This window comes from Columba livia, chromosome 3, assembly GCF_036013475.1.
Source record: "Columba livia isolate bColLiv1 breed racing homer chromosome 3, bColLiv1.pat.W.v2, whole genome shotgun sequence".
NCBI lineage: Eukaryota > Metazoa > Chordata > Aves > Columbiformes > Columbidae > Columba > Columba livia.
The window spans coordinates 98,242,785-98,256,832 of record NC_088604.1 but is presented as its reverse complement, the minus strand read 5'-3'; the positions used below and the strand labels follow the sequence as shown (position 1 = coordinate 98,256,832).

The 14,048-nt window shown below is 37.5% G+C and overlaps 1 protein-coding gene across 7 annotated transcripts in view; it reads right to left on the bottom strand.

The window, feature by feature from the left end:
- Positions 1-14,048, bottom strand: part of KCNK2 (potassium two pore domain channel subfamily K member 2) — a 198,605-nt gene that overhangs the window by 97,265 nt on the left and 87,292 nt on the right. For 4 of the 7 annotated variants that reach the window (XM_065058444.1, XM_065058445.1, XM_065058446.1 and 1 more), the window contains one exon: positions 11,655-11,843. The exons of 2 other annotated variants lie outside the window; for them this stretch is intronic. In XM_065058444.1, coding sequence (XP_064914516.1) covers positions 11,655-11,688 — 34 coding nt within the window. In that variant the 5' untranslated portion in view covers positions 11,689-11,843. The remainder of the gene's footprint in view (positions 1-11,654; positions 11,844-14,048) is intronic. One more of the 7 variants, XM_065058447.1, reaches the window with a different exon arrangement.

Here is a 14,048-nt window from a genome sequence, read left to right as displayed (position 1 = left end):
TAACTCTGCGGTGATGCAAATAGACACCCATAGCTAGAGTACAAGGTATAAAAAGCCATGCATGGTTAAGGCACTATGCCGTGTGAATAAATTCAGTAAAAGCAAAGTTCCCAGCCTATCTTTTTTTCCCATAGATTATGGGAAGCACACATTAACATTAGTTTAAAATGAAAAGTGCACAGTGCCCAATGTATCAGTGAATACATTTTGGAGAAGCTAAGGCAGAGTTTTCCAGATGAATGCCTACCTAGTTGGAGAATTTCAAAAGGATGGTTGGGAGTTCAGTAGAGAAGACAGTAGACTTCCACCCTGTTCTGAACTCTGAGGACTGCCAACTTGTGCCAGGAATGACCCTCTGCTTAAGAGCTGATGACTTTCTGTCTGAAGATCTGTCATACAGGCCGCCTTACAGGACGTGCTCAAGTCATGCAGCTGGAGGCATCCACAGTTCTGCCATCACTGTCCTGTTACACACCTGTCTACCCATAGTTTCAAATGTACTTGAGTTTTTGTGAATAAACTTTTCTGCACCTACAGCTAAAAACAAGATTTCTACAGTGTTCATCATGGTTTACTAGAAATCCCAAATGCTTTTGCAAAGGCTGTTGATAAATGTGTTTCCTGGATAGAGCTGCATTTTTCTTTCCTGTCATTACATATCTGTTGAGAGACATTTTATATACACCAGCTTTCAATTTGATCTTTTAAGCCACCCTACTGCATGGCTTTGCACTTGTATTAAACATGTTTGCATTGTGAAGGTCTTGTTCTCTTACTTACACAAGTCTTCAGTTCTGTTTGGAAGCAATAGCATCTGTAACTCAGAGAAAACTTCTATACAGAATTTCATTCCTCATCTGTGTGCTTTTTTTTTTTTTCATCTTTGCTGCAAGGCTTGGTCCATGTTAAATAAAGAAAGAAGCAACATATTTTGGCTTAAAACATAGGGTTGGCAGGGTTTCTTCTATTTGTCAATCAATTCTGGATGGATTCCAATGCCTGTACAGAATCCCACTGATTTTACCATAAAAAAGCAGTCTGGGTGAGCTCTTCATAGTGGTGTCCCCTTCTGCTGGATATTTATCTCAATTGAACAGAAACCTGAAGTAGATTCTTGAATAGAAGTATCCTAGCTTCCTTACAGTCTGTATTAGGACAGGATTAATGGAATGAAAGATATAAATGATCAAAACCATATAGTTTGCAAAGTCAGTAACATATCGGTTCTTCCCTCTGAGGATTTTACTTATGGTAAAACAGTTTTTTTTTTCTTCTTATATTCATAGAGGATAGGCTTTTCAGATGCAATTTGTATATATATTGCATATTTTTAAAGAATACCAGAAGCTTATCATTGCTACTAATCACCTGTTCATTAAATTAATTTTTCTTACTCTTCGTAGAAAGGCATGGGTTATATATTAGCTTCTTTGGGATTTTTTTAAAATCTGATTGCATTTATGTAGCAAGAGATCCAAGACTCTCACAGCAGCCCTAAGCAGCTGAACAAGAGATTCCCAGAAGATTTGCTACACAGGCAAATGGCTACACAGTCCAGGTGCAGCACCCAGACAATGATGAATTTAAACTGTCTGGTTAAGTATATGCACTGAAACATTGGTTTCACTGAGTTTCAGTATTGAATTCAATGGAGTTATACACTTAATTTTCCTTTTCAAAGAATCACAGAATGGTTGGGATTGGAAGGCACCTCTGGAGATCCTCTAGTCCAACCCATCTGCTAAAGCAGGTTCACCCAGAGCAGATCTCACAGAAGTGTGTCCAGGCGGGTTTTGAATGTTTCCAGAGAAAGAGACTCCACAATCTCGTTGGGCAGCCTGTTCCAGTGCTCAGGAACCCTCAAAGTGAAGAAGTTTCTCCTCATATTCAGATGGAATCTCCTGTGTTTTACTCTGTGCCTGTTGCCCCTCATCCTATCATTGGGCACCGCTGAAAAGAGTGTGGTCCCATCATACACTTTGGCAAGGACAGGAATTCTGTCCCACCTTGAAGAGGACAAGTACTGTTACTTTCTATCTGTGTTCAGTGGCTTTTATTGCACAGACTGAGTGCTGGACACTTCTCAGTAAGTCACAGACCCACCAGAAATCCACTGCTGTCCCATTGGGTGGCAATTGCCACAGTCTCCAAAAGGACTCAACTCCAAGCAGCACATCCAAAGAACAAGGGAAGCTATAGCATCTCTGAGTGTCTTGCCTCTTTGTGTTTGCTGACAGCATGAAGAGAGATGATCATGGCCCAGAAGACAGATGGCAAAGCACAGCTCATATTCTGAAATACTGACTACACTGGGGCTGAGCTACATAAGCAGAGCTCTTCATTGAGGCCCTTCTCTGCCATTTTCTTGCAACTGATCTGTTCATAGCAAATTGCATTCCAGAGGTCATCAAATCCAAATAGCAGTGACTCATACATTAATAGGATTTTACTATCAGTCTCCTACAGTTTGTTCTTTACATGGGTTTTCCAAATTAAAGCATAAGTATGATGATGCCTATCACTTTTCATCAAATTTCTGCATATATACATCAGCATACATCTTTCTACTGCAGCCTCAGACCAGATTATTTCTGTGATTGTGGTTTTTTACTCTTCTTGGCCAATGGTTTTCAAAATTCCTTAAAATAATTACAATAACATTTGAAATTAGTCGATGTCTCATCTGAAGCACCACAATATTAAAAAAAAAAAAAAAAAAAAAAAACTTCAGAAATCTTTTCCTACTTGAATTTGTCATGGATATTGTTTCCATATTTTATTTGCTTCTTTGCAATAGACAAAGCTACACTGGAGGTAGCACAACTTTAATAAATGTGTATAATACAAGTTCACTGTGATTTTCAATATCTTGCATTCAGCTCTAATGTTTGATTCCTGCCCGTCTGGACTTCTTTTGAAGCAAATGCTTATTCATGTGAGAGATCAGACTACGTACACCAGGCTCAGCCAGCTCACGGCCCCTGCTGATCAGCCTCCCTTTCTACAGGAGAGTCGAACAGCAGCAGTTCGGGCAGCACTGCCACTGTAACAGTCAAACACAGTTTCTCATTCCGAAGCGTAACCAGGTGTTCAAGGCTCTGCTTTCTCCATGTGAGAGGAACAGTAGGACTGAGGACACATCTCTTCTGGTATATGTGTGGTTCGGCATGTACAGCCAACAGCTGTCATGGCCCCATTAACTTAGACCCTGATGAGGGGTCCAAAAAGTGGGTAAAGATTCAGCTCTCAGAGTTGTTGAGGCTGCACCACCTCAGGCCATGTGTATATAGGTGGGGATGTGATCTAGGCTCCTGTCTTCCCTGTGACAAAGGTCACCTCTGGTACAGCTTCTGCATCCCTCCCGCCACTTCTGGTGTGACGGTAACATCTCTGAATCTATCCTCATCAACCAAGGAATGGGGGCAGAATGGGGGCAGAAGGAGACTTTGAAGGGATCCTGGAGCTTATGAGTCCTTTGGAGGCAAAGTTACAACTCTGAGAAAACAGAGCATGGTGTCAGCACTTTCTTTAGCGTTCTACTAACTTTCCTGTGTGTAGATAAGTACACGCAATGCACTTAAGCTGTTTTGTAAGCAAATATAAAGCAAATGGTAGGTGGGAAAATTGAAAGATCTATTTGACAGAATAATGGCAATATTAGCAAGATAAAATCATTATGTAGGCATGTCTCCCACTGAGGAGTGTTTGTTTTGTACATGTGTTTTTTGTGAAGAGTGGCAAAAAAATAAAAGAGGTGTCACATACAGCAGAGAAAATCCAAACAAATGCCCTTAATTCAACCAAACAAGAACCCAGAACACATCTAAAGGCAAGTCAATGGAAATTTTGCCTTATTCATCAGTACTACAGTCTCAGGTGCCCCTAATGATAACGTTCTTTCTTTTATAAATTTTATTACAACCCCTAAGTTGTTTATCTCTGGTCATATGATGGGGTTTCTATTTAAATTTAAGTTATGTGGTTTTACCAGTTTGCAAGAGATATGACCTTTCACTTGCCTTTCTCTATTACCTACCAACATATTTTTAGCCAGTGATACATTTCTGTTTTAGAATATGATGAAAATGAAGACAGAACAACAAACCAGCAAGCATTTCTCAGTGGCATAAGGGGTAAAAAACGGAGATTCTGTGATTTCTGTGCTCAATGAGTTTTCAAACGAACAGTTCAGCAACCACCACTCCATCATTTAAGTGATTGTTAAGGGATATTTTTTTCTGGTATTAATAAACTCTCAGTTTATAATATGATACATCATATATTGCTTCAAATCTTTGAGGAAGAAAACCAGTCAAAATAATTTTTCTCCTAAATAATCTATGCATAACAGCTTTAGTACAAACATATAAAATGATTTTTTTTTCATCTTTGTTGCAAGGCTTGGTGCATGTTAAATATAGAAAGAAGCAACATATTTTGGCTTAGAATCACAGAATCACAGAACACAGGGTTGGCAGGGTTTCTTCTAATTGTCCATCAATTCTGGACAGATTCCTTTGCCTGTATAGAATCCCACTGATCTTATATACAGACACTTAATACTTACTGGGTAGCAGGAAAAAGTGAGGTTTTAAACTCCCTTAGGTTGCTTTCCAGCTGGTCTATCTGTATCTAATATATTGTTCCAGTACAACAACTCCAAATACTACTAATTCATTTTGTGGAAAAAATGTTATTCTTCTCTGAGCTTCTCTTCCCACCACATATCTTCAGTAAAAAGCATTATATTACAATCTTAATCCTGATCCCAAAGTAAATAAAATAGTTTCCTAATTAAGTTTATGTATTTTGAATCACTTGATTTCACCATCAAGCATTTAAATAAGTGAATATTTTAACTTGTAAAGAGTCCAAGACTAAGACAAAAAAAAATAACTGAGATCCAAAGAGATATTAGGATATATTTTAGGCTTTCACATTGTTTTATATGCAGATTCAAAATTACAAACAAGTGGCAGACTTTTTGCTACATGTAACCAGCAAAAGGTATTCTTCATCTAACAGAGGTCAAGTTAAGGTTTAAATAACTAATAATGGGATATACTGATATCCCTGAAGTCCCCCTAAAGTAAAACACTTCGGATTATGGCAGTAGCCTTTAATTTGACCCAAAAATCAACCTTGGAGTTTTTGATGCTGATCACTTTACTGCCATAAACTCCACATAAACAACGCATTTCCAGAGCACACTTTCTTGTTTGCTGGAAAGAGACTTTCGAAGTAGACTTCTATTGTTGTCACTTGTTTGTAAATCTGTTTCATAAGCCAGAATCGAAGATGTGGCTCCAAAGCTAAAACTAGAGGACTGCCTGGAAGTGCGACTTCATGGCCACTGGACACATGTAAATTTACCTGCCAGCAGAGGACTATTCATCCAGGAAAATAATGAAGCTCTGAAGTTTTAGCTTCAATTTAAGAAATAAAGAAGCACTTCATCTAGGTTGATCTTTACTATGCAAACTAGGTAGAGGAGAAAATGTCTTCATTTAACTTAGGCACTAGTTTAAGCATTTTAGATATCTAAATATCTAAATAATATCTAATATCTATATAAATATCTATAAATATCTATAGCAATATCTAAAATATTTTTTAAAAAACATTCTGATTCTCCTTATCCTTTTTTAACTAGAACTTTGCAAAATTTGATGCTGCAAGCTCACTAGTTGGCAATTTAATGTTTTCGTTGTTTCATTTGGGTTCATGTGACCCGAGTTTTCTTTTTAACTTAATATTTTTCCAAAATAAATGAAGTAGTTAAAATGGATTTCTGCTTAAAATATTATGGACTGGCAAAGGAATTCTGCTTTTATGGCTAGAAACAGCATGTCTTTATAGATCCGAGCATGCAGATTCTTGCAGAATGTGTGTAAAGCATATTTTAGAGAGCAGTTTTGAAAATCTCTTTCAGTGTTTCATAACACAGAACACATGAGTCTTTAAAAAAAAAATAAATTATTAGTTAGGTGTCCCTGCAGTGCAAGGGGCTTGTTTGTTTCAAGAATTAAAAGACCTAGTCTTCCATTTGGAGAGCTAATTCTACTGAAGTTTAAGAACAAAAAAACTTTACTGTTAATGCTGTACTGTAAATTATCATCATTTCAGCAAAAGGTTTAAGTAACAATCTAGAACTTGATCTGTCACAATTGTCTCTTTTATTTTACTGCAGTGGGGTTGCTTTAGTCTAAGCACAGAAAAGACTTCAGTTCTTTGAAGTATGCAAGGATGGAAAGCTGCAGAGCTGTACGGAGGTTGGTTTGATCTAGTTTGATGGAGATGAGAGTTAAAAAGCTCTCTGCAGAAAGCCCTGTCACCAGGCACACCTTTTCTGACAATGGGGTCTTTCTTGCCTGGATTAGCACTCAGTTCTTCTCTCTTCTTCCCCAGTCCACACAGGCTGAGGACTACCTGTCACAGCCTCGTCACCTCTGGCTCTTGGTCACTCATCTTCCCTTTGTCCTACCACTAGAAATACTTGCTTGGACGCCATATCCTTGCGCAGCTGCAGAGCAGCATTTCACCTATCACAGTTACAGTAATTGACAGAGAACATAGCATCTGCTTAATGCACTAAGTGCTAGTCATACTATTTCAAAAAATAGGTAGTGACCAAAGCAAGGTGAGCTCCACCTCCTTCCAAAAGACGAGGAACAGAAGCTGAACACTGAAGATATGCTGATGGTCTGCAACTTTTGCCACTGATTTTGTCTTAGTAGAGTGCTATTGCAGCAAGGCTTCAGGAGGCCAAAACTCAAAGTCATGGCTACTTTTACTCAGTGCTTATTCAGATAAATCACATTGGATTCTTTTGCCCAAACTTTTTTTTGTTTGTATCTGCAAGAACCTGAACCTGCCCAAATTTTAAGTGTTTGTTTAGGCACAGCATGCAGACAGAACAGTTAGGAAAGGGAATTTTAGATGTTTAGACTAAAATCCTGGGCATGTGAAAGAGGAGATAGAAGAAAAACCCAGCAAACTTGTGCAAGACTACAGTGGAATCCTGGACTACAATATATTACATTTCACTGTTAACCTGTGTGTTATCTTTACAGAAAACACTGCATGAATAAAATCATCCCTCTCCCAGCCCACTCTGACCACCCTTTAGAAAGATGTGTTCTCTTTGAGTAACTCAAAAACCATGCATGGACAACTCAATGCATTTACTATAATGTTTCAGGTAGTAAGTATTGTTTCAAAACACGAAATGGAAAAAAAAATTCGTCATGACTACTTTAAATCATGCATTTTTTTTCCTTTTCACCAGTCAAAAATAAAGAAGGATATAATGAATAAAACATTGGAAGGAGGCCAAAAAGGTATTTGTCTTCATCTTATTTTGTGGTTTACCGCATCATACTGAAGATCTCAGCATTATACTGTGTGGAATGTTACATGAATTTGCCTGGCAGCATGGTGTGGTTCCTTTCTCTTCCAGAAGTGGATGTAGGAAGCAAATCCTCTCTCTTCATTACAGATTAATTAAGATGGGAAGAGGCTATACATATGAGAAAATTAAACTACCATCTATTTTATCTAAGTCACTCAACCAAATTCAAATAAATGTACAAAAATTCTACTTAATCTCAATGTGATGCCTCTCAGCTTCTCAAACCTACTTTGTCAGAACTGCTTACATTCTTTACTTCATACTTTACAGTCAGTAGAAATTCATTTCCATCTTTTTGCTCCATCTTTTTCAAAATCTATCTCATTGTCTTCTCACAGACAATTTTCAGCTCTCCCCTGTTCCTGCACTTGATATACTTACAAACTTAAGATCTTGACCACAGTAGAATTCTCACCCAGGGCCAGGAGAAACACCAAGCACACATATTAAGTGTACATGCATTTAAATAATCTCTGCAAAGTAAGTCCTTACAGTTGTAGTGGGCTGACAAATGCCTGGCTGTATTTATTCACACAGCTCCTTAACTAATCTAGAAAACTAGAAAATTTGAAGATCGATGGAATAATGGAACAGAGGCTGCAAGAATAAAACCTCATTCATTTGGATGGAGCATGACCTAGGATATAACAAAAATATTTGCAAAACGAACAGCTAGTCAAACAAGAAGTGCCACTTCTGGGACAGCCTTTTACTTTTTCTCCTTTGCTTTCAAACATCATACCCATTTCTAAGACATTTAGAAATACCGGAAATATTTTCTATTTTCTATCCTCTTCACAGACTTTCACCTTAGCTTCTCCAGTATCCTCAGAGAAAAAAGTTGAAGTACTGTTTGTGGTATAAAGCTGTTTATGATTTTTCCTTATTTCTGCTCTTAAGGCACCTTTCTCATTTTAGGTTATGGCTTTTTTGGCAACACCTATATTGCAAATATTGAAAGAGCATCAATAACCCTAAAGATGTACAGAATAAATATCCATTGCACACAACCTTCAAAGCAAATCACATCTGATCTTGTTGGCTTGTTTGCATTATGTTTCGTTTTTTCATATGAAAAGGTTTTGTACTAAAGCCCATGGTTAATATTTAATTCCAACTTCCTCTTATATGTGATGCACAGACTCTCTTTTGAGATGTATCCTAATGTACCCTTCAGATTTAATGTCACAGATAGACAAAGGATTGTGTTCTACTAATCCAACCCCTATATAAAACTTCAATTTCAGAGAGGATAGAGTTGATACTTCCTTGTGTTTTCTCTTGAAAAGTAATTTTTGTTTTTAAATATTGAGTTGGTGCAATTTCACCCAACAGACAGCAAATAACTGAAGTTATATACATTCTATAAAATGCAAATTGCATAAGATAACATGATGGCTCTGTACCATTATGCCTCATTACTAGGTTGAAAATTACTGACACTGTACATTTTTCTCTTTAGTATTTTATCATTTTAAATTATGACTGCACTGTAGGTTACTTTATGTAGTAAATAATCTAAAAACATTTCCTGCCTGGCACCCTACTAACAGCAAGCAATGCTTTCCTTCCCAGGTGGTTCTGACACCTTACTTAAGTTCTAGTTGTGTAATTACATTCAGCCTGCCTGAGGTCTCCTTTAGACTTTGCTGCAGGCTATTGAACAGCTGCCCTTGGGTGCTACAGCATTCTTGGCACCTCTGCGTAACTTACCTCAGCTGTTTTCCATACTCTTTAGAACCACGGGATAAAGATTGACAGAAAATAAGTGATTGGTGGTGATGGTGTGTTTGTTTTCAGTATTTTAAATCAAATTCTTGAGCTCATCAGCTTCCTAAAGTTTTGAAATTACACTCTTCAGCTGTAACACTAAGAGTTGACAGGTTATCTAAAGCCTCGTTGCTTCAGAAAGAAATTAAACTAATTCTAGATAGAAGTATGTAATCACTGGTTCCGTGAGAGACCAGAGAAGGAAAGAAAGTAACACAAGGAGAAATTACCATAGGCTGGGCTTTTTAATCAGTAATTTCAGCTTGAACATTCACATCCATAGTACACACCTTAAAGCAGTAAAAGAAGTATATGATAAAGGATTCAATTAATCCAAGGAAAAGTGGTCCTTCAATAAAAATGGTCAAGTATTTTGGAAGGCATCATTTCAGCATAATTAAGCATTTAAAAGAAAGATAAAATCTAGTTCACTTTCAGAGAATCATAGAATCATTTTGGTTGAAGAGACCCTCAAGATCATGAAGTCCAAACATAACCTAACTCCAGCACTGAATCATTTCCCTAAGAACCTTGTCTAAATGCTTTTTAAACACCTCCAGGGATGGTGACTCCACCACTTCCCTGGGCAGCCTGTTCCAGTGCCTGACAACCGTTTTTGTGACTAATTTTTTCCTAATATCCAATCTAAACCTCCCCTGGCACAACTTGAGGCCATTTCTTCTCGTCCTATCACTTACTACTTGGGAGAAGAGCCCAACCCCCTCCATGCTACAACCTCCTTCCAGGTAGTTGCAGACAGCGATAAGGTCTCCCCTCAGCCTCCTTTTCTGCAGGTGAAATGGCCCCAGTTCCCTCAGCCTCTCCTCATCAGACTTGTGCTCCAAAGCCCTCACCGGTCTTGTCACCTCCTCTGAACTCTCTAATATTTCCATGCCTTTCTTATGATGAGGGGCCCAAAACTGAACACAGGGTTCAAGGTGGGGCCTCACCAGTGCTGAGTACAGGGGCCTGATCAGTGCCCTAGTCCTGCTGGCCACACTATTCCTGATACAAGCCAGGATGCTGCTGGCTTCTTGGGCCACCTGGGCACACCGCCGGGCAGAAATGTTGAACAGTAGACAGCGATCCAATCGAGTCACATAACTCTGCAAATCACAGAACTGCATCAAAGAATAAAGTTCTGTTACTTGGCACTAAAGCTTCCATTGCTTTAGTTAGGTTATAAGTTGTTTATCCCCAGTCCAACACAATTATTCAAGATTATGTTAACCCTTATGCTTTGTGGGGACTACAGACAACCAGGCAGAAGGAGAAAATTCCTGCTCACAAACAAAAAACACTCATACATCACATTGGAAGGAAGTAGACATTTTCTAAACTAGTTTTGAGTAGGGAAAAAAAAAAAAAAATTCTAAACCCAGAACCGCTCCTTTTGTGGTGGCTCTGAAGACTCATCTCTCACTCAGAAACCTACGGTGCGTGTCCGTAGTCTGACAGAGATCTGTGAACAGATTTTCCTCTTTCATGCAGTTTAAGTACTAAAGCATTACTCTTTTCTCTCTCAGATTTTGTCTAGCATTTTCCTCAGGGCCTATGAAAACTTTCCAGCCACAACCTGCTGCTAATTCCCAAATAAAAACACAAGGACCTCCAATATCTGACTGCAGTAGGGACTACTCACACTGACATGTTTAAATTAAATAATGTTTTAAATCAGTTCTTGGGGTAAAGATCAGTCTTTTCCACAGATTCTTAACCTCCAAGCTCCAAATTAATCATCACGTTGTTATTTGTAAATAAATATACACAGTACTTAAGTCATATCTGTGATCAGTACAAAGTTAAGGACAACTTCCCAAATAACCATTGTGGGGGACTACGGTGGGTCCGTGGATTCCCTGACGGAGGGCATGGGAACAGAAATTAGCCTTGAGGATAGTAAGGCCTACCCATGAGAAAGATGGGAGTAAAGGAGTATCCAGAGTTGTTAAGGATGTACCCGTGAGAGAGAAGGGAATAGAAGAGGAACACTGATGATAGCAAAATTAGCCAACGAGATGTTACTGCTGTAACTTGTAACCAACAGTGAAGAGACACATGAATTGGTAAAACTGTATAAAAATGCACTTGTGGCAATAAATGGCATCTACTACTTTCATCCTGGAAGATCTTGGTCTATGTTGTTTGTCCGTCTCAACCACGACAAACCACACCAAATAACTGACACAATTTGCCTAAATGATGCCGTTCAGATACAGCAAAACTTCAATATGTACACAAGTGTGCTTTCTAAACAGATCTTACTACAAAATCCACATTTCAATAGAAAGGTCATTAACTAAGACACCTTTATTTAGAACAGAGATGTATGTCATCAAGGTTTTTTTCTGATTTAATTATTAATCAATTAATTTAATTCAACATTCTAGTCCACCATCTCATGTTATGGAAACAAATTAAAAAGCATAAAGTTTAACTAAATTAATTAATTGTCTATAGTAGTAGTACTTACAGTAAAAATTATGTCTTGCTTGTGGGTTCCTCATTTGGTGATGTAATATTCAGAAGTCACCATGCTTTTGTTCTAAGATAAAGTGGTTCCTTTATGGCTGCCTTTAAGGAGTCTTCTGAACAAGTCATTTCGTCATATTCTCTTCCAAAGTACACGTATCTTCTCTCTCTGTATTTCCTGTCCAAAATACTCAATGTACACATAAAAGTAAACCAGTGGGTTACTAGTTATGACACATGGCATTTGTATAATGTTTTATATTTTCATAGTGCTTTACAAAGGCCAGCTGATTGAACAGATCAGGAAGCTCTCAGAAACCTGAACCAAAATCACCCAGAGTCCCTTGAAAGATGGAATTATTGTATTTCCAGAAGGTTTTAAAAGACTACTGCTTCTTCACCATAAATGAATAGATGAAAATCAGTGTTCCCATTAATTCTTCCTTTCTTGAGCATCATTCACATGAAACATACATATGCAGCATGCACTCTAATTGCTGTTGAAAGATCCCCAGTATGTTTTAGAGAGTCAGGTGTGCTTCGAAGTATACAATTTGCTCCATTGTTTAAAGGAGGAAGACATACCTTGCTACAATTTATTTTTTAATTTATGAGTTTCCTAAGTAGCAGTCACAAACAAGGCTCTTAAGCATCTTTTCTCAACTGTATCAATAGTTATTGATTAGGATGAGGGAGAAGGGAATAACATAATCTTTATAAAGTTCGATTTTCTTTTCTGTAACTTTTTTTAGAAATTTAATTCTTCATGTCTCCCCAGTTCACTCTTCCTCCCCATGGGCTGCAGTAGTATCATTACCCCAATTATAAATTTTGAAAAAGGACCCTGATTTATCTAGTTCCCTACTCTCAGCTGTACACAGATTTCCCAAGTTCAGGTGTCAGTAATCTAAGACATGTTGTTTATATTTCTATTGAATTCTTCAAAAAAAAAAAAAAAAAAAAAAGGCATAATTATTCCAAATTCTAGAAAATCATATCACGTAGGAACCTTACACAGAAAAACTGGTCTGTTAGTCATAATATTTGTGTAAACGTAATTGGCACAACAGTCACATAGCAGTGCAGACAAAGAATACTATTTCAAGTAACGTGATGATATGGGAGCCATATAACCTCATTCTTAAATTTCTGGTATACCTTTTTAAATATTTGAATATATGGCGAGGGGTTAAAAGAATGAACGTAACTATGCATCTCTCTTAAACATTCTTTAATCCTCTTGTAAATACTATGCATTCGCAAACAAAGGAATACCATCGTCAGGAAAAAAAGTCTGTCTTGATCTTAACTGGTAGCCAAACACTTGTGTGTGGTTGATTTGCAATCCACTATTTATAATCCAAATTCTTTTATGGCCAATGGACTAACTCCTCCAGACAAAAAGAAAATTATCTGAAAAAAAGCTGATTTTGAAGGTTGTGTTACACAGAAGACATTCCCACTCTATTCAGTTAAAAATGAACTTTTGCTTGTGAATTTCACAGGCTGGTAATTTGGGCCCAGACTTTGGAAACAGACCCATATATAGCAGAATTAAAATAATTATAGTGCTCATGGCCACTCACATGATGTCATTTCTTAAGACCTTCGTAGAACCTCTTAAGATGAAGATGTGCCATATGTAACTCCTTGTGATAGATACGTCAACAGTTTCACATATCTATTTTTCACAACTTTCCACAAAAAGCTCTAAAATAGTTAACATTTCCTCTAAAGGCACGACATCTGAAGCCAGGTAAATATTTTAAAACACCACATTTTTTAATTTGATTTCTTGGTTTTTGTTTGCAGTGACAAGATGGAAATATGAGTTGTAGTTGACAAAGACCAAATAAAAGAATATGATAGTAGTAATTTTAATTAACTTTAAAACTTTATACTTATCAAGAGCTTGACAGCTATGATGAAGATGTAGATACAAATTAAAGCAAAATCTGCCTTGCAGCAAGATTTAGTTATGTATTATTTCTTAATAAGTCACTAGTGCAATGAATTCTTTAAATTAGAGAATGTTTTCTGGCTTTGTGCATTTTAAGTACGGGATCCTACCCACTCTGTAAGCAACTGTGTACAGGAACAGTTCTGATAGACAATGCTCCTCTAATCCCATTTAATTTAAAGTGATACAGATCTTTTGATCCAGCTTTCTGTCTCTCTGTGAAAACAAACATGTAAGTGCTGCCACCTAAGAATCAACAAAAATCAATCCCACAGGAAACCAAGCCTCAAGAATTTTCGGTCAAAAATAAGTAGGAAGTTCTTGGAACTAAAAGAAGCATTAAAGATGGTCAAAGTGAGCCAAGCGCTGAGCTGAAAGCATAAATTGTCTAGAAAGACTTTCCACATAGCATGCTTTTCTGCTCAAATTCTGTTT